Source organism: Pteronotus mesoamericanus, unplaced genomic scaffold (assembly GCF_021234165.1).
Source record: "Pteronotus mesoamericanus isolate MK-2021 breed Mesoamerican mustached bat unplaced genomic scaffold, CSHL_Meso_final contig_56, whole genome shotgun sequence".
Taxonomy (NCBI): Eukaryota; Metazoa; Chordata; class Mammalia; order Chiroptera; family Mormoopidae; genus Pteronotus; species Pteronotus mesoamericanus.
In genome coordinates this window covers 12,527,217-12,543,002 of record NW_026555201.1, presented here as the reverse complement: position 1 = coordinate 12,543,002, position 15,786 = coordinate 12,527,217, and the positions used below count along the sequence as shown (strand labels likewise).

General features: G+C 38.2%; 1 protein-coding gene across 1 annotated transcript in view; it reads right to left on the bottom strand.

Moving 5' to 3' along the window:
- The window catches only part of LGR5 (leucine rich repeat containing G protein-coupled receptor 5), a 102,955-nt gene that overhangs the window by 59,766 nt on the left and 27,403 nt on the right, over nt 1–15,786 (bottom strand). The window contains exons 3-4 of the mRNA XM_054580233.1: nt 12,610–12,681; nt 4,444–4,515 (exon numbers count right to left, since the gene is read on the bottom strand). Of these exons, the coding sequence (XP_054436208.1) occupies nt 4,444–4,515; nt 12,610–12,681 (144 nt within the window). The remainder of the gene's footprint in view (nt 1–4,443; nt 4,516–12,609; nt 12,682–15,786) is intronic.

Below are 15,786 nucleotides of genomic sequence, written 5' to 3'. Positions count from 1 at the left end.
TAAAGGGCCTCACTATTGTCAGACCCACAAACTGGGTAGAGGGCAACTTTGGGTGCTATGATTTGGTGTCTGTGTGGTTGGTGGTTAAGTTTATGCTTTCTTGTTAAATCTTAATTCTTGTATCAAAGCAGCACCAAAAAAAAATAGTAAGTGAGGACTTCGGGTCAAGATGGAGGTGTAGGTAGACACACTTTGCCTCCTTGTGCAGCCACAGAGAGAATTACAACTACTTCTCAAAACAAATAACAACCAAAATGGTCAGAAAATTGAACTGTATGGAAGTGCAACAATCAAGGATTTAAAGGTGCCACATTCATCCAGATGTATAGGAGGGGCAGATTCGCAGAGATAAGGTGTAGCGTGGAGAGGTGGCGGCAGTAGAATGAGTGGTCCCACATCCACGTGTGGTGGATAAGAATCAGGAGGGATACTTTGGGAGCAAGCAATCCCAGCCCCAGGCCAGACCTCACAGCCCAGGGTTCCAGTGCTGGGAAGATAAATCCCCACAACTTCTCTCTGTAAAAACTACTGGGGATTGAGACAGCGGAAGAAACTGTCAGATTTCAGGAGAGTTCATTTAAGGGGCCTATGCAAACCAACACACTCTGGGATTAACCACCAGGGCAACAGCTGGAAGGGTGCCAGTCACATATGGGAAATGGGTAAAGTGACCGGAAACAGGGCGAGTGTAGGGCAAACCTCTAGAAGCCAGGCAGCAGCATTGTCCTTCTCTCCAAGTCCTTCCCCCACCCACAGAGCCACAAAGCAGTGAGGCGGGTTCCCCTGTCCTGGTGATCACCTAAGCCTCCACCCCATCCAATTTACAGGTGCCTTTTCTAGGGAGTCAAAGCAGCTCTACCTAATACACAGAAACAAACACAGAGAGGCTGCTGAATTGAGGAGACAAAGAAATATGGCCCAAATGAAAGAACAGAACAAAACTCCAGAAAAAAAAAAATGAAACAGAGATAACCAGCCTATCAGATGCAGAGCAGAGATGGGGATCAGGATGCTCAGAGAACTCATTGAGTGCAGCAAAAATATAAGGGAATAAATGAAGGTTACATTAAGTGAAATAAAGAAAAATCTGCAGAGAATCAACAGTAGAGAGGATGAAACAGAGAATCAAATCAACAATTTGGAACACAGGAAGGAATAAAGCATTCAATCAGAACAGCAGGAAGAAAATAATTCAAAAAAACGAGGACAGGCTTAGGAACCTTTGGGACAACCTTACATGAACCAACATCTGAATCATAGGGGTGCCAGAAGGAGAAGAGGAAGAGCAAGGAATTGAAAACTTATTTGAAAAAAATAATGAAAGAAAAAATTCCCTAATTTGATAAAAGAAATATACATGTCCAGGAAACACAGAGAGTCCCAAACAATTTGGTCCTAAAGAGGACCACACCAAGACACATCATAATTAAAAAGCCAAAGGTTAAAGATAAAGAGAAAATCCTAAAAGCAGCAAGAGAAAAGTAGAGAGTTATCTAGAAAAGAGTTACCATAAGACTATCATCTGATTTCTCAAAAGAAACTTTTGCAGCCATGAGGGTAGCAGCCATGTGGTTTGAAAGGATGTACAAGGGCCTCCCCGTCTGCCATGAGGTCTGGTATGTGAGGAGAAGCCACGTCGTTTTGGATTAAGACCAGGAGTAAGAAAGAAGAGATGCACTGGGAAACCTGCCTGGAGAACATGGTGGCATGGCTGATGGTGCTGGGACCTGTGAGGACCTGCCTACCAAACATGGATTCATGGGAGATGCCTGGAATGCTGAACTGTGACCGGGAATGCTGAGCCACAGAGCTCTGTTTTTCTGAAAGATGGTACCTCTGACTGGTGTGTTCTGAAACTGGCCTGGTTTGCGAAGGGAGGCAGGATTGTGTGTTTCTGGGTGTTTTAAAGGGGAGTGGGACTTAATGGCAGAAATCCGCCATCATCCTGGATCTGTATAACCTTTAAATAAATAACCCCTTTCCTTTTCCACCAAATTCTTGAATTAGGAGTCATGCTTTTTGGCAGCAAGCAATCGGACCCCACATCTGTTCCAGAACAGCATAGGCGGGGTTCTGTTAACAAATTCAGAACTATCAACAACTGAATCTAAAAAAAAAAACTAACTAAGCAAACTACCAGAATAGGAACAGAATCATCGATATGGAGATTATTTGGAGGGTTATCAGCTGGGAGGGGGACTGGAGAGAATGGGGGAAAATGTGCAGGAATTAAGAATCATAATTGGTAGGTACAAACTAGATAGGAGGATGCCAAGAATAGTATAGGAAATGGAGAAGCCAAAGAACGTATATGCATGACCCATGGACATGAAGGGGGGTGGGAATTGCTGAAGGGAAGCGGGGGTGCTAGACAGAGGGGGGCAAAGGAGAAAAAAATGGAACAACTGTAATAGCATAATCAATAAAATATATTTGAAGAAATGTAAGTGGCGTATGGCAGCACACACTGCCAACATTCAGCACCTCTCCTGGGTCTGTTTGCACGCTGGATGAAGGGACAAACAAGACATAACCAGCTGATACGATCCAGTGTGCACTGGGGGCCAAGTGTCTCTATAGATGCCTCAGTTTGGATGTGATAACCATCATACTCGAAAGTTAACCCTTGGCTTTTTTACAGGGAGCACATACTTATAAAGTTTCAAAGGTAATTGTTTTAGTGAACCAGAAACCTAATGCAAGAGACACCTGGTGAATAGTAAATATCTAGACATTAAGAAACTAAATCTGAACACCTTTATCAGAGAGGCACCACCCAGTTCGAGTGAACAAAAGATTCATGGTTTTCTTTTTCTCAAAGAGTTCACTTCTGTGTGTGTTCTGGTTGTGCTCTTCTTTCGGCTGATAGTGGCTTTTGGTTACAAACTCTTATCCTTCTATCTTCTGCCTGCTTCACAGCTGTTTAAAGTTCCTATTGGCCATCGCTATTATCTCACTTTCAATTCAGCCACAAGACCCCTGCCCTTACACAGACAACCCAACTGGAGAGCATTTGCCTCTCTGACTGCTTCTTTCCTTCAGGAAAAGGCTCGTGCAACAAAGGAGGAGTGATACTGTTATGTCATTAAGGAGCTCCTGAAAATGCAACAGACCTGTCCCATGCCACAAAGGAGCCCTTGTGGGCTTGTTTATCTATAGGATGGTGAAAACCTAGGAAGTCACTTTGTTTGACCGGACTGAAAAGCTTCAAATGGTCTCAGGCACAGATTTGCTTTCTTTCAAAGAATAAAAAAAAAAAAAAAAGATCAAAGGAAGAAAGTATCATCTCCAAATCTCACGTTCCTCCTTCTCTCCTGTCACCTCAATAAAAGATGTTAAGCAAACTCGGTGTAATTATTAACTGGTGGAATTTTTACAGTGATTTTCAACTAGTCTACAATATTTATTTGCCTTTCTAATGCATTTATCTCCCCCATCATTCTAGACCAGAAGCCAGTGTTTTGTTTGACGGATGAGGCTCTCCTGTGTGGGTAAGAGGAGAGCGCATGTTACACCTGTGTACATTGGAAAACAAGCAATATATTGTAAACAGTTATACCTGCTGATGAGAAAAAGATTTACTGACCAAATACTCATGGCATAGTCTTGCCAAATAATCACTGTAAACAACTGCTTACAATCCAAGCCCCCAAACATCTGATAACTAATTTTTATTAATTCAGAGGTTTAAAATTAGTGGAGGGTGCTGGAACAGTTGTGGATTCAGAGTAGGAAACGCCAACACCACTGCTGGGTCTGTTTGTGTGTGTGTGTGTGTCCGTGTGGTGTGTGTCTGTACGTCTTTGTGTGATGTGTGAATCTGAGCGGTGCGTGTGTATCTGTGGGATTGTTTGTATGTCTCTGTGTGGTGATGGGGAAGCACTTGGTTTGCAGACCTGGGCAGTAAGGCTTTAAGGTGATAACACTTTTAGACCTTAGCTTCTTGATGTGAGAAGCCCTGATGTACATACAGAACTTAAAAGCTTGTCTTTGTTTGACTCAGCAAATTTCATTATAAGGCCACTCAGATCATCTAAAAACAGAATAAATGGAAGATGGAAAGATGCCTAGATTGTGACACCACTTTTTGTAGAGAAGAGGAGAAAGTAATAATTCCTGATTTCAGTTCAGGAAATTCAAATTGCAGGGGAACGTAGGACAAAATGCTGGAGGTACATGTTTTGTCCTGAGATACCAGCATATATAAGAGGCTTTTGACTAGAGGTGTTGAGATTAAGTCTCTGCCCTGAAACCCCCAACTCCAACACTAGTCCCTCCCACACATGCTGTTTAATGAGGACGCAAAGAACTGCTGCTCTAATGGAAACTCTCTTTCACAACTAAGTAAAGGAATCAAAGAGTTTACTAAAAGGGTTGCTTGGACATTTCAATGCTCCTTCCCAAATTATCCTGAGAACATTTTGCAATTTCAACTATACTTACAGGGACTGAAGGCTTCGCAAATTCTGTAGTGCTTCCATGGGTACCTGCCTTAGGTGATTATTCTGCAGCATGCTGCACATTAAAACAAATAAAGAGAAATATTAAAGAAAGGTAACAATTATTAGCAATAACTGGCCATAGCACTCAGGCCCTGTTCTGGGTGTCAGGGAAACAGCAGAGCATCAGACCAACCCTTGCCCCTTGGGGAGCTTAAATTCCTGTGGGGAACAACAGATAATTAAAATTAATGAATGATTATATAACATCAAACAAATGATAAGTACTATAAAAAAAAAAAAGGAAAAGCCCAGATTTGGGATAGGTTGTAACAAAGACTGAGAATTTTTTTCTTAAAGGTGGATATGGAAGGTTTGTCTTAGGAGTTGATATTTGAGTAGAGACCAGAATATCTGGGGGGAGCTACTGAGGAAGTGGGCAGAGCAAGTGCAAAGGTCCTGAGGTTGGAGCTTGCCTGACTTTTTAAAGGAGCAGCAAAAGATCAACTGTAATTGGGGCGGAATGAGTGAGAGCAAGAGATTGGGAGAGAGACCTGAGGCCATCTCAGGGAGAGCTTGCAGGCCATGACAAGACTTTATTTTAAGTGTGATGAGAAATTCTTGCTGAAGGATTTTAGTGGGAAATGATGTGATCTTATTTATGTTTTTAAAGGATCACTCTGGTGATAAAATGGAATTAAGGATAACAGTAGGAAGCTACTAAAGATCTCCCTTTTTGTTCATGCTCATATTTTGATATTACATTCTTTTTGTGAAGCATTTCCACTTTTGCTCACCTGGGTTCAACAATTCTTTTCAGAATTTTAGGACTAAGGAATGGAAACACCTGGCAACAATGTAATAAAAATATATCATTGCTAGTAGGGAAATAGCATGGAAAAAATTCCCACTAGATTCCTTATAGTTTGCTACCTTATTCATAAAATAACACAATAACATTGCAGCCACTCCCACCCCCCTGAGTATTTCATGATCCAAGTAAGCCAGAGGCAAAAGACTATTTTAGGAAAGCAGACATTTTAAAGAAAACTTTCTGCCTATTAGGTCACAAACTTATATTTGGATTTTAGAAACAATCTGTCTGGTTCCCTTATCTCCACAAAGTTTCTTTTCATTAGATGAGTAGCTGGGATTCAGCTCCATGTGTGTCTAACTCTTGAGGAATATTTGCCTACTGCACAAATCTCGGGCTGTATGGTGTATGGTATGATTAAAGTATGGCATGGCTTCTTGAAACTGAGTATCTCCTCCCTGCTACCGGCAGTGTGGCCTGAGGCGAATCACTCAATCTCCCCCTTCTCAGTGACTCCTTCTAGTCAATCTCTCCCTTCTAGTAATTATACCCACCCTTCACTGCGGGCTTATTGGGACCATCCAATGAGCGACAGTAAATAGAGCAATACCCCTTCTCAAAACTAATGATAGAGTGAGATTGTACTGAATGTGACATTTTAATTGAGAAAATAAAATCAGCAGCAACAACACCAAAACCTACGGAGTGGTTCTTAAACTTTAGGGTACAAGGGTACATGAGAATCCACTGAAAGTTTGAAGTCATAGTTTGCTGGGCCACATCCCCAAAGTTTTTTCTGTTCAGTACGTCTGGGTAGGGGCCAGAGATTTTGCATCTCTAACCAATTCCCAGGTGATGTTGGTGCCACCGGGCAAGGCACCACACACTGAGAACCACCCTATGCTATACTAAGTATTTCTGACAGAATATTTTCACAAGAACTTGAGGCTACAATGAGCGTGGAGATAAGTCCTAAATATTAAGTCTTGGGAAGCAAATCATTTAAGCTCGCTGACCCTTGATCTTTTATCTGTGTAATGGGAATGAAATATCTGATTAATAAAGTGTTTGAGGATTAAAATATAAAGGTGTTTATTATACTTTCATATATGCAAATATAAGCTCATATACAAATAAAATGTGAAAAATATCTGGGGGTTATAGAATGTATGGTTTTCTCACCATGGCTGAGATTCTGTTTTCTACGGAATGTAATTAAGTCACTTGTATTTCAATAGTTTTACTCAAATAATTTCAGTATGTTAAACTTGAATTCAACTAGCTTTTCATAAATTAAGAGTCTCAAAATATATTAATTCCTTACAAAATCAAGTTTTAAGAGATCTCACATTTCACTGACCAATTAGGAAGCTGGAAAAATTGTAGCTTGAATTCTATATGTTGTATAATTTGCTTGAACATCAAAAGTTTACATTTCTATTATTTTACACTTTTCTGAGCTGTTTTAATTTATTATATAATTTTAAATTCATAGAAATGTTTTCTACATCATTCATTATTGAATGATAAATTTAAGTGATGATAAGATAAAGATAATGAACTTAATCAATGTTTAAACTTTGTAGGTAGTATATTACTGGTACAAAGTATGTATAGAATTGTTCTGTGCTTTGCTAAACAAACAGTGAAAGTATTAATATGTTGTCTTCCTAAAATATTGTAAAATCGGGGTAGAGGACAGTAGATATTTAGATGGTTTTTCTTCATTGAATTGTTTCAAAATTTCTCAGTAACTTTGAATGTATATGGACCCAGATAATGGAACTTAAGCAAGCTTATTAATAAGTTTTAAAGCTACTCTTGACTTACCTTCCCAAAATTTAATTTTTCAAATATTTCTACCAGTAAAACACTAGAAGTGTAATTAAAAAAAAATTAAGTCCTGATCTTTCCCTAAATAAAGAACTTTTGTTTAATGACTTTCAAATGACAAAACAAGAGCAAGTTATCTCCATTACATCCTTATAAGTCTCCAGTGAGTTAATTAGAAAATTGTATTTTTGTTTAAGATACTCCAGTGAGAGACAAAACAATTAAAGGATTTACAGCACCATGGAGTGCAATTAAAACAGAAAGCATTCCCAACATGTCTGCTGATTTCTTTTGCAAATACTCTTTTATTTAATACATTGGATATAAGCAGAATGTACATGAGTTGAACAGGGCTTTAGACACTTAAAACTTCATTTTTTTTTCTATTCACATATGGGGAGGAAAACAAAATGGAACACTTTCTCTAGAGACAAAGGATGACTTCATTGTTTCTTGATTTCTTTCCTCAAGGAGCTTTAAAATATTCACTATTCCATACAAAGTCCCCATGTGATTCTAACAGCACAGTTTTTTGTTATCTTTTTTGCCAGTAGGACTAAGCAAGAATATGGGCAGTGAGTGAAGCAGAGGGAGACGAGGTAAAATATCAAATGGGGACTTTGTAACAATTGATGGCTTGATCCTTTGGTACTTCCTCTGCCTAACTGTCCTGTGTTTAGGTATCAAGGAACTATTAAGGCTCTATTTTGGGCCTGTGCAGAAATGAGGAAATTTTGGCTAATTGTGACCTTTCTATGGTTACTTTTACCCATCACCTCTATGAGGCTTGGGTTCTGGCAGAGGGTGATAGGAAATGAGCCACTCTTGACCAAATGGCCTACATGAAACATGAACTTTTTTTGAAAATAGCATGGTTCAGTATCCCACTGGGCTGGGTATTTTGGAATACAGGACTAATAACTTACTTTTTATGAAGGTTAATATTTACAGAGATAATAATCTTAAACATCAGTGATCTTCTAGAGCTCACAGGAACACGTTTGTATATTAAACAGCCCGAGTCAAGGACGGCTGTCGCTCTTCTCATTGTCCATCTCAGTGGACTGTATTACTATTGTCTTTCTCTTTTATCGTATGCTCTCCTTGCCCTCCTTATACTGGTCAGGGTCCCAGACAAATACTAATTTTACATTATTTTTCTCACCATGCTACAATATAATCAGTTATTTCTTTCTCCCCATAACTTTTGGACTTTATAAAACATTTGAGAATTTCCACGAGGGCAAGGACAGGCCTGTCTTGTTTAGCATTTTACCTCTAGCATTGTGGTTCTCAACAGTTTTAGACTCAATTTTCCCGTTAATACAAACTATTTTGTAATGCTTCATCTGTTACACTAGATAAAATTAATAAAAATATAACCTGTTTACATACATTATTTCAAAGAGAAAAGTCAACATAGTGTGCTGCTCCAACTACATTATAAGGAATAAGAATAATTTATAATTAAGTGATATATGATGCTTATATGGGACTATCCTAGGAGCATTTTTCTGAGTGAGTCAGATGCCTGTCTTTACTTCTAATGAATAAGGTCGGGTGTGAGAAAAACAATGTGACCAGAAGCTACTCTGTACAAGAATAGGGAAATGAGAATAGAGGTATAGACAGACACTAGGGTAAGAAGTAGAGTTCAGATGTATCATACACAACACATGTATTATAAGGAAAAGGAGGAAATAGCCCTTATTAAAATAAATATAGGATGCCAAGACAAATTATAGATGCTGTGGTGGAGAAATGAGGAAGTGTGACATTCTTACAAGTGCACATGGATATTCTCACAAATAAGTGTTTCTTATCAAAGAGTAGCATCAAAATAATTCTCTGTCTTTCAGGACAAGACAGGGTCAAAGTATCACAGAAAACATTTATCCCATCTCAAAATTCCATCGTATGCTGAGGAGAACATGGGCATCTGGCCCTTTAGAAAGGCCTGGAGAATACAGCTCACCAGAGGCAATGGGGAATCGAGGCTGTGATGGGAAAAGAAGGAGGCATGAAACTGCGCTTACAGAAGTAGGATACTGGAAGAGTAAGATTTTTAAAAAAGCAACAGGCTGCCCCCAAATAAGTGGAGCACTATGTAATTGTTACAATATAGATTTTGCTCCAAATTTTTTTAAAGGCCATAATACAAAACATTTATACAGCCACCTTTGTTAATAAAATTCTGTGTTTCATGTCTCCCTGCTCACTTAATGATAATTATTTTTAAGAAGTTTAACATCTCCATGGTTATATATCTTGAATAGTTTTGTGGTGTTTGGGGTATTTGTTCTACTGCACTCACAGCATTTTCAGTGAAATATGTGGTTAGAAATCATCTAATACCTAGAATAGACATGATGCAAAAGTTGAATTAATTTTTCAGTCATTTTGAGAGAATACATTTATTCCATTTATTTTTTCCATACAAATTATTAGTCTTATGCAGCACTTCTTGGGACACCTTTCAGTATTATTAGGTATGAAAGTTTTATTGATTTACATTTGGTGTGGAGGGACAGTCTGAAGTCCAGTATGATGTGGCACACAGAATTCTTTGTGCTGGGCTGTGGACAGTTTATCACAGGACAGTTTACTACATGTTTATCAGGTGGAAAACCAAAAATGTGCTCATAAATTTCCAAAACTCTACAGCAAGAACCACCACGATAGTTGAGAACCACTGCTTTAACACTGATATCCTTTCAAAATATTTGGCAATTGAATTTGCTCCTTGGATGTTAATCTTTAAGGCAGCAAAGTCAGGGGAAGAGTGGACACAATTCCTGGCAGCAGTCTTACTCCTCTTGAATCTTCCTCACCGTGACAGTGATCTAGCTAAACGGAAAAGTCTGAACACGCCATTCTGTTGCTTACACCTCTTTCGTCACTTCTCTTTGTGCCTAGAACGTAATAATGGCCTTGTTTTTTTGACAGGATATGTGTAATTCCTGCGACCAGGACTTTTTCTACTTCACTGGGCCCTTTTCTAGATACCCTCCACTGTCACCTCAATGCTCAAGCAGCAACCTGCTTGGAGCTTCCTGTTCATCCCAGGTATTTTTTGCCACTGTATCTCTGTGCATAGTGTCCCCTCAGTCAGCCACATTATTTGTCTGGCTAATGCCTAGTTATGCTTCAAGATTCAGCTCCTAGGTCATCTCTTTGGAAAAACGTCTCTCCTAGGAAGCTGAATCTTAACCATCAGACCAGACTAAATTCTTCCCAACCTCTGTAGTTCCACAGTACCCTGTAGGTCCACAGTCTAGAATAGACATGGACCTACACACAATTCTAGATGCATTTTCTAGAAGAATCAAAGGTGATCTATTTGCCTGTCTTGGTCCCATTGTGTTCATCCCATGATCTACCACTAGATTTTAAGCTCTTTAGGGCATGGACCACACTTATTGATTAGTGTATGTCCATCAGTAATTTGTTCGATGATACTTTGAGTATCACACTCACCAGGGTTTGCTGAACCCCTGACTGTATAGAAGACAGGGACATTGGTTAGCTATGAGGAGACAAGTGAGAGTGTCTAACTAAATAATGCATTTCATTATTTTTTCTGGTGGAAAAGGTACATGTAAAAATGAGAAGCTTGAGCTCTAACCTATGATTTTCATTGTTATTTCAGATTACTCCAAAAGCCCTCTGATGTGTTCAGGCTAAATATACCACAGGAAGCAGCAAAGTGTGTGCAGAAGTATTCTGGGCACATAAAACCTGCTGACAGGCAGAAGCCCATATTTTTGTTTAGAATACAACAGGTAATCAATTAATATACATATAGCATTAGTTCTACATCATACAAAATGAAAAAAAGTTGATGAGTCTAGAAACCCCTTGTTTTCTCTGTATCATCAATCTGGATCATTTATTCAACAAATATTTCTTGAGTGTCTACTATGATTCAGGCACTATTCTAGGAGATGTGGATAGACAAGTGGCCAAGACAGACAATATCTCCAATTTCATGGATGTTTAGGGTAGTATGATAAAATTATAAATATATTATTAGAAAATTAAAAATGTTATAAAAAACTCACTTGGAACTGAGCAATTCAAATATGAGAATTCAAAACTGTAAAATAATTCTATATAATTATCATACCTAGTGCATATGTTACCCAGATATTCATATTATATAATTTCTATGTTTTCACATTATATGTTCACAATCCACAAGTAATTATGATGGCCAGAGATACACTTTACATGCAGACACAGACACACATACATACAAGCATTTTGGCTCAGTATGTATGATTTACATTTTGTTAATCAGTTCCAGTATAATTAATTTAACAAGTATCCAAGTTCTTAGTGGTACATAGATTGACATAGGAAACACATCAGCTTATTTGTCTTATGTGTTCCAAATTTGATTTATGTGATGCATTTTGAAGGGTTCCAAATATTTTGCTGTGTTCATGGAGACATATGTGTGCTGAAGTTGGTGCTATAGTTCAGAATTCTACCACATAATGAATTATCATTAGGATTTGGCACTATGACAATTTAAAAATATTTCTACCAAATAGCAAAAATAATTAAAGGCTGAGAGGATCAAACTCAACCACCTAAGCAGACCAAAAATGGTTCTGCTGTTGAATTTGACCTTTAACAAATACTAAACTTAAATAGTCTATGTATCCCTGAGGTGAGTAAATGTAATTTCCATTAAGCAAAATTTATCAAATGCCTTTTTAGAGTTTATTAACTTTTATCTGAAAGAAAAGAAATAAAATCAGGATACTTTCTCTGAGATAAAATTTTCCTGTTATGACTTTCAACTTATTACCAATTTTCTCTTCTACCTAGGTGCCTCTTTTTTTCCTACACAGAATAAACTGAAATAAAATTAAGCAATGGGTACTAGATGAAGGAGATGGTCAATAATAAATGAGTTTTTTGATAAACAGATTGGGAAGTTGAACATTAAGTAATAAGAAAACCCACCTTTACGTGTCTCAATGAATTAACATTTCTCAAACAATTACTCAGTTTATCTACAATAACTAGGCTTTTTCACATCTATTCACAATTGTAACATAAACTTGGTACAGATATGTATATATATGTATTTTTTAAGCTAATCCTGTTCATAAGGAAACAAACTTTGCAAATGGCTTGAAGATGTGACCTTACTATGTTAGCATGGTGATTTATTCACTTGGTGATCCAAATGATTCAAGAAACTCTCCCCAACTTCATAATACACACACAGAAAAGGAAATGTGCTTTTAAAAGTTTGAGTTGATAAGTTGGTTATTTATAGACAAACCATTTTAGATGTTAAACTTAGAAAAGGAGAGGTGAATTTTTTTTCCACACAAATCCAGTCAGGTACAATATTGCTCTGTGGTACCAATGAAGGTAGACTTGAATTCAGATGAATTATCACATAGCTCCAAATAGCTTATAAGAGAAACTCAGTCTTTACAAGTTAATGAGCATCCACTTGCCACTAAAGTCAGAAATGTAACAAATAACACCCGGTTTACTTACAGAACTTTTAGACTGTAAAGACCAGCAAATGCTCCCTTGGGAATGTATGTCAAAGCATTTCCAGCAAGACGTCTGTGGGTTTTAAGGGAGAGGAGAGAGAGTGAGCATAGTTCTCTTCATGTGGAATTCATTCAGTTGTTAAAAAATACAATACAATTGTGTTCAAACCACAAATGCCAAAAACAACTCTAAAAAAAACCTTGTTTTGTTATCGTTTGTGAATAATTTCTAATCAAAAAGCTGGTAAAAAAGTGCCTAAGAAGATACATGATAAATTCCTTATTTGACAGAAATCATTTAATAGCCCGTGTACACACACACACACACACACACACACACACACACACACACACACACACACAGTTTATATATACAAACTCTCCTTTAACAATATTTTATACAAAGCTGGGCAAGGGAACAGGGAGCAATGGGAGGCGGTAGCAAGGCAAAGGGCTATTATTACAGATAAGATGGCGGGAGAAACCTCTGCTGAGAGGTCATTTCAGCAGAGGTTCGGGCAGAGCAGGCATCCACGTGAGGAGAGTAGCATCACAAGAGCTCTGAGCTGGGAGTGTGCCTGCTGGGGCCCAGAAACTGCAAGGAGGCCAGCATGGCCGCAGTGGGATGACCAAGGAGGAGAATGACCGGAGGAGAAGCTGGGGGGCGTCCAGGGCCGTTCCACGCAGGGCTTTGGAGGCCAGAGTAAGGGCTTGGGGAAGGGGAGTGATGTGATCAGATCTGGGTTTTAAAGGGGTCCTTCTGGCAGGACCTTTTTTCTTGTTTATTTTAAAATTCAAAAAAATCTTCAATTACAGTTTACATTCAATATTATTTCGTATTAATTTCAGATGCTCAGCATAAGGGTTTGACAGTCATGTCCTTTACTAAGACGGGAGGTTTTTTCGAGGGGAGGATGGAGGTAAGAGTGAAAGCGCGGATACGACTGAGCTAAAACGCGAGGGGCAGGCGCAGCCTCCTCGGTGCGGGTGGCGACAGGTGCGGAATTGGCTGTGGAGGAAAGAAACATCCAACCCGACAAACCACTAGGATCAAGGGGAAATGTAAGCTACCAACAAAGAGTAACGTTTTATATTTAAGGTTACATTAAAGATAACCTTCAGGCATTTGATTAGTCATCCCAAGTACTATACATAATAATTAATGAATTGTATATGACCATGACATAAAAGAGTTGCTTATTGAATTAAGAAAGACACAGGCTAGTTTGATGATCACAGCTGGCTAACCTGATCACACTAAACTGACGAGCAGCTGTTTAGGGACAGCCCAAAACGCCCCTAGCTGTCCTGCTCACAGCCATGACTTCAACAGTACGTTTTTGAATTCCAGAACATAGCCTTGACATGGGGACTTCGCTCTCACTGTGGCTATGGTATCGGGCACTTTGATGGTTCCTGAGACACTGACTTTGAAAATGAAAAGGAGAGATTAAATTTATTTGTTTGTTTATTTACTTTATTAGTTTAAGTTACTGTAAACTAAAACCCTTCTGTTACATTTCCTGAAACATAACTCACTTCACATGAATTGTTTTTCTTTCTGGGCAAGGACATTGAAAGACCCTGTGTCTGTGTTCAGAACTAATTTGGGGAACCACTGACCTGTATTATCAAGGGAGTTTTTCTTAAAGCAAAGGAATTTATGATGTGCTGTTGGCTGTACGCTAGGCTGATGGAAGATCTAGCTCATTGACAAAAACAACAATTTAACGAAATCATTGCTTCCTTCCTCTCTTATTGATTTGTCATGTTGGATGGTTTTAGTAATTTTAAACTATAGGAAAAAAAGACTTTCAAATGAGTACACAAATAATGAGGACTGAACACAAATCTTTCCTGTGACAATGTCAACCAACAAATCCCTGGGCAAATGTATTCTGAGCCCGGAGAACTACACACAACTTGGCTGAGAGGTTGTTCTTTTCTTCTTTCTGTCTCTAAAATTATTTTATGGGGTTCTTTCTTTCATCATTTTCATTTCTCCACTAAGATCAACTTCGTGAAGAAAATCTTTTTATTGCATGTGAAAAAGATCCTGCTTCTTATATAAGACCCATACTGTGCCACCATTACTAGTTTTACTGACTTAACTGCCATTAAAAAGAAAAATGTCACTAGACACATTCCTCTTCAAATGAATCGAACAATTAGATGCTTTAGTGCTGTACCAACTAAAATATTTTTGAGAGTGTATTTTTTAAAAAATCTCTACAGTAATTTGGATCTTTAAAATAATCTAAAGGGTTTGTTGTTGTTGTTGTTTTGGTAGCTTCATTTTGTAAAATGGAGGGACAAGGACAGAGGAATCATGTGGACCCATATTTCTCTGCTCTGGACATCGGCCTGAAGAGAGAAAGATAAGTGTGGTTAAAATGGGGTGATCACTGATAGCAGAAGGGGGTGCTTGACCTTGCTTTCTGATTGGAACCCTTGGGAAAATTATTGTGCAAGGAACAATGGTCCAACAAGGGTAGCCTCCGCCAAGACCTGAAGGCAGACTAACATTTTCAGAGCTAAGTGAGGGGCTAAATTCATTGTGAGAAGAAAGAAAACCAAAAAGGGAAAGAAAAAAAAACCAAAACAACTAAGAGAAGTCAGAAGAGTTCTTTCAAGAACTGAAGTAGGAGTAAGTGTCTGTGTTCAGAACTAATTTGGGAAACCACTGACCTGTATTATCAGCCCTCCTACTTCAGTTCTTGAAAGAACTCTTCTGACTTCTCTTAGTTGTTTTGTTTTTTTTTTCTTTCCCTTTTTGGTTTTCTTTCCCTTTTTGGTTTTCTTTCTTCTCACAATGAATTTACTGTGACACTTAGTGCAAGTTGTTTTACTTTCCTGAATCTCATTTCTCTTATTAAAAAAAAAAATAGGGTTCTTCCACTAAGGTCTTTTTTTCTGCCCTAAAACTGTTTTTATGTTATATGTGTATTTCCTGCTCACCCATATTCTTTTCTTTCATCCACCCTGCTTTTCCTTCTTGTTTATTATAAGATTTCCTTATTGCGTGTTAATAACATTTAAAAAACACTTTGCCATACTTTAAATCAGGAGGTTGATCAGAGATTATTATTATTTACTCTTTGTAGATAAAGATACCAAAGCTCAGAAAGGTTTCACATAAAACAAAAAACATTGTTGTTTTCCAATTGCATCTAAGTAG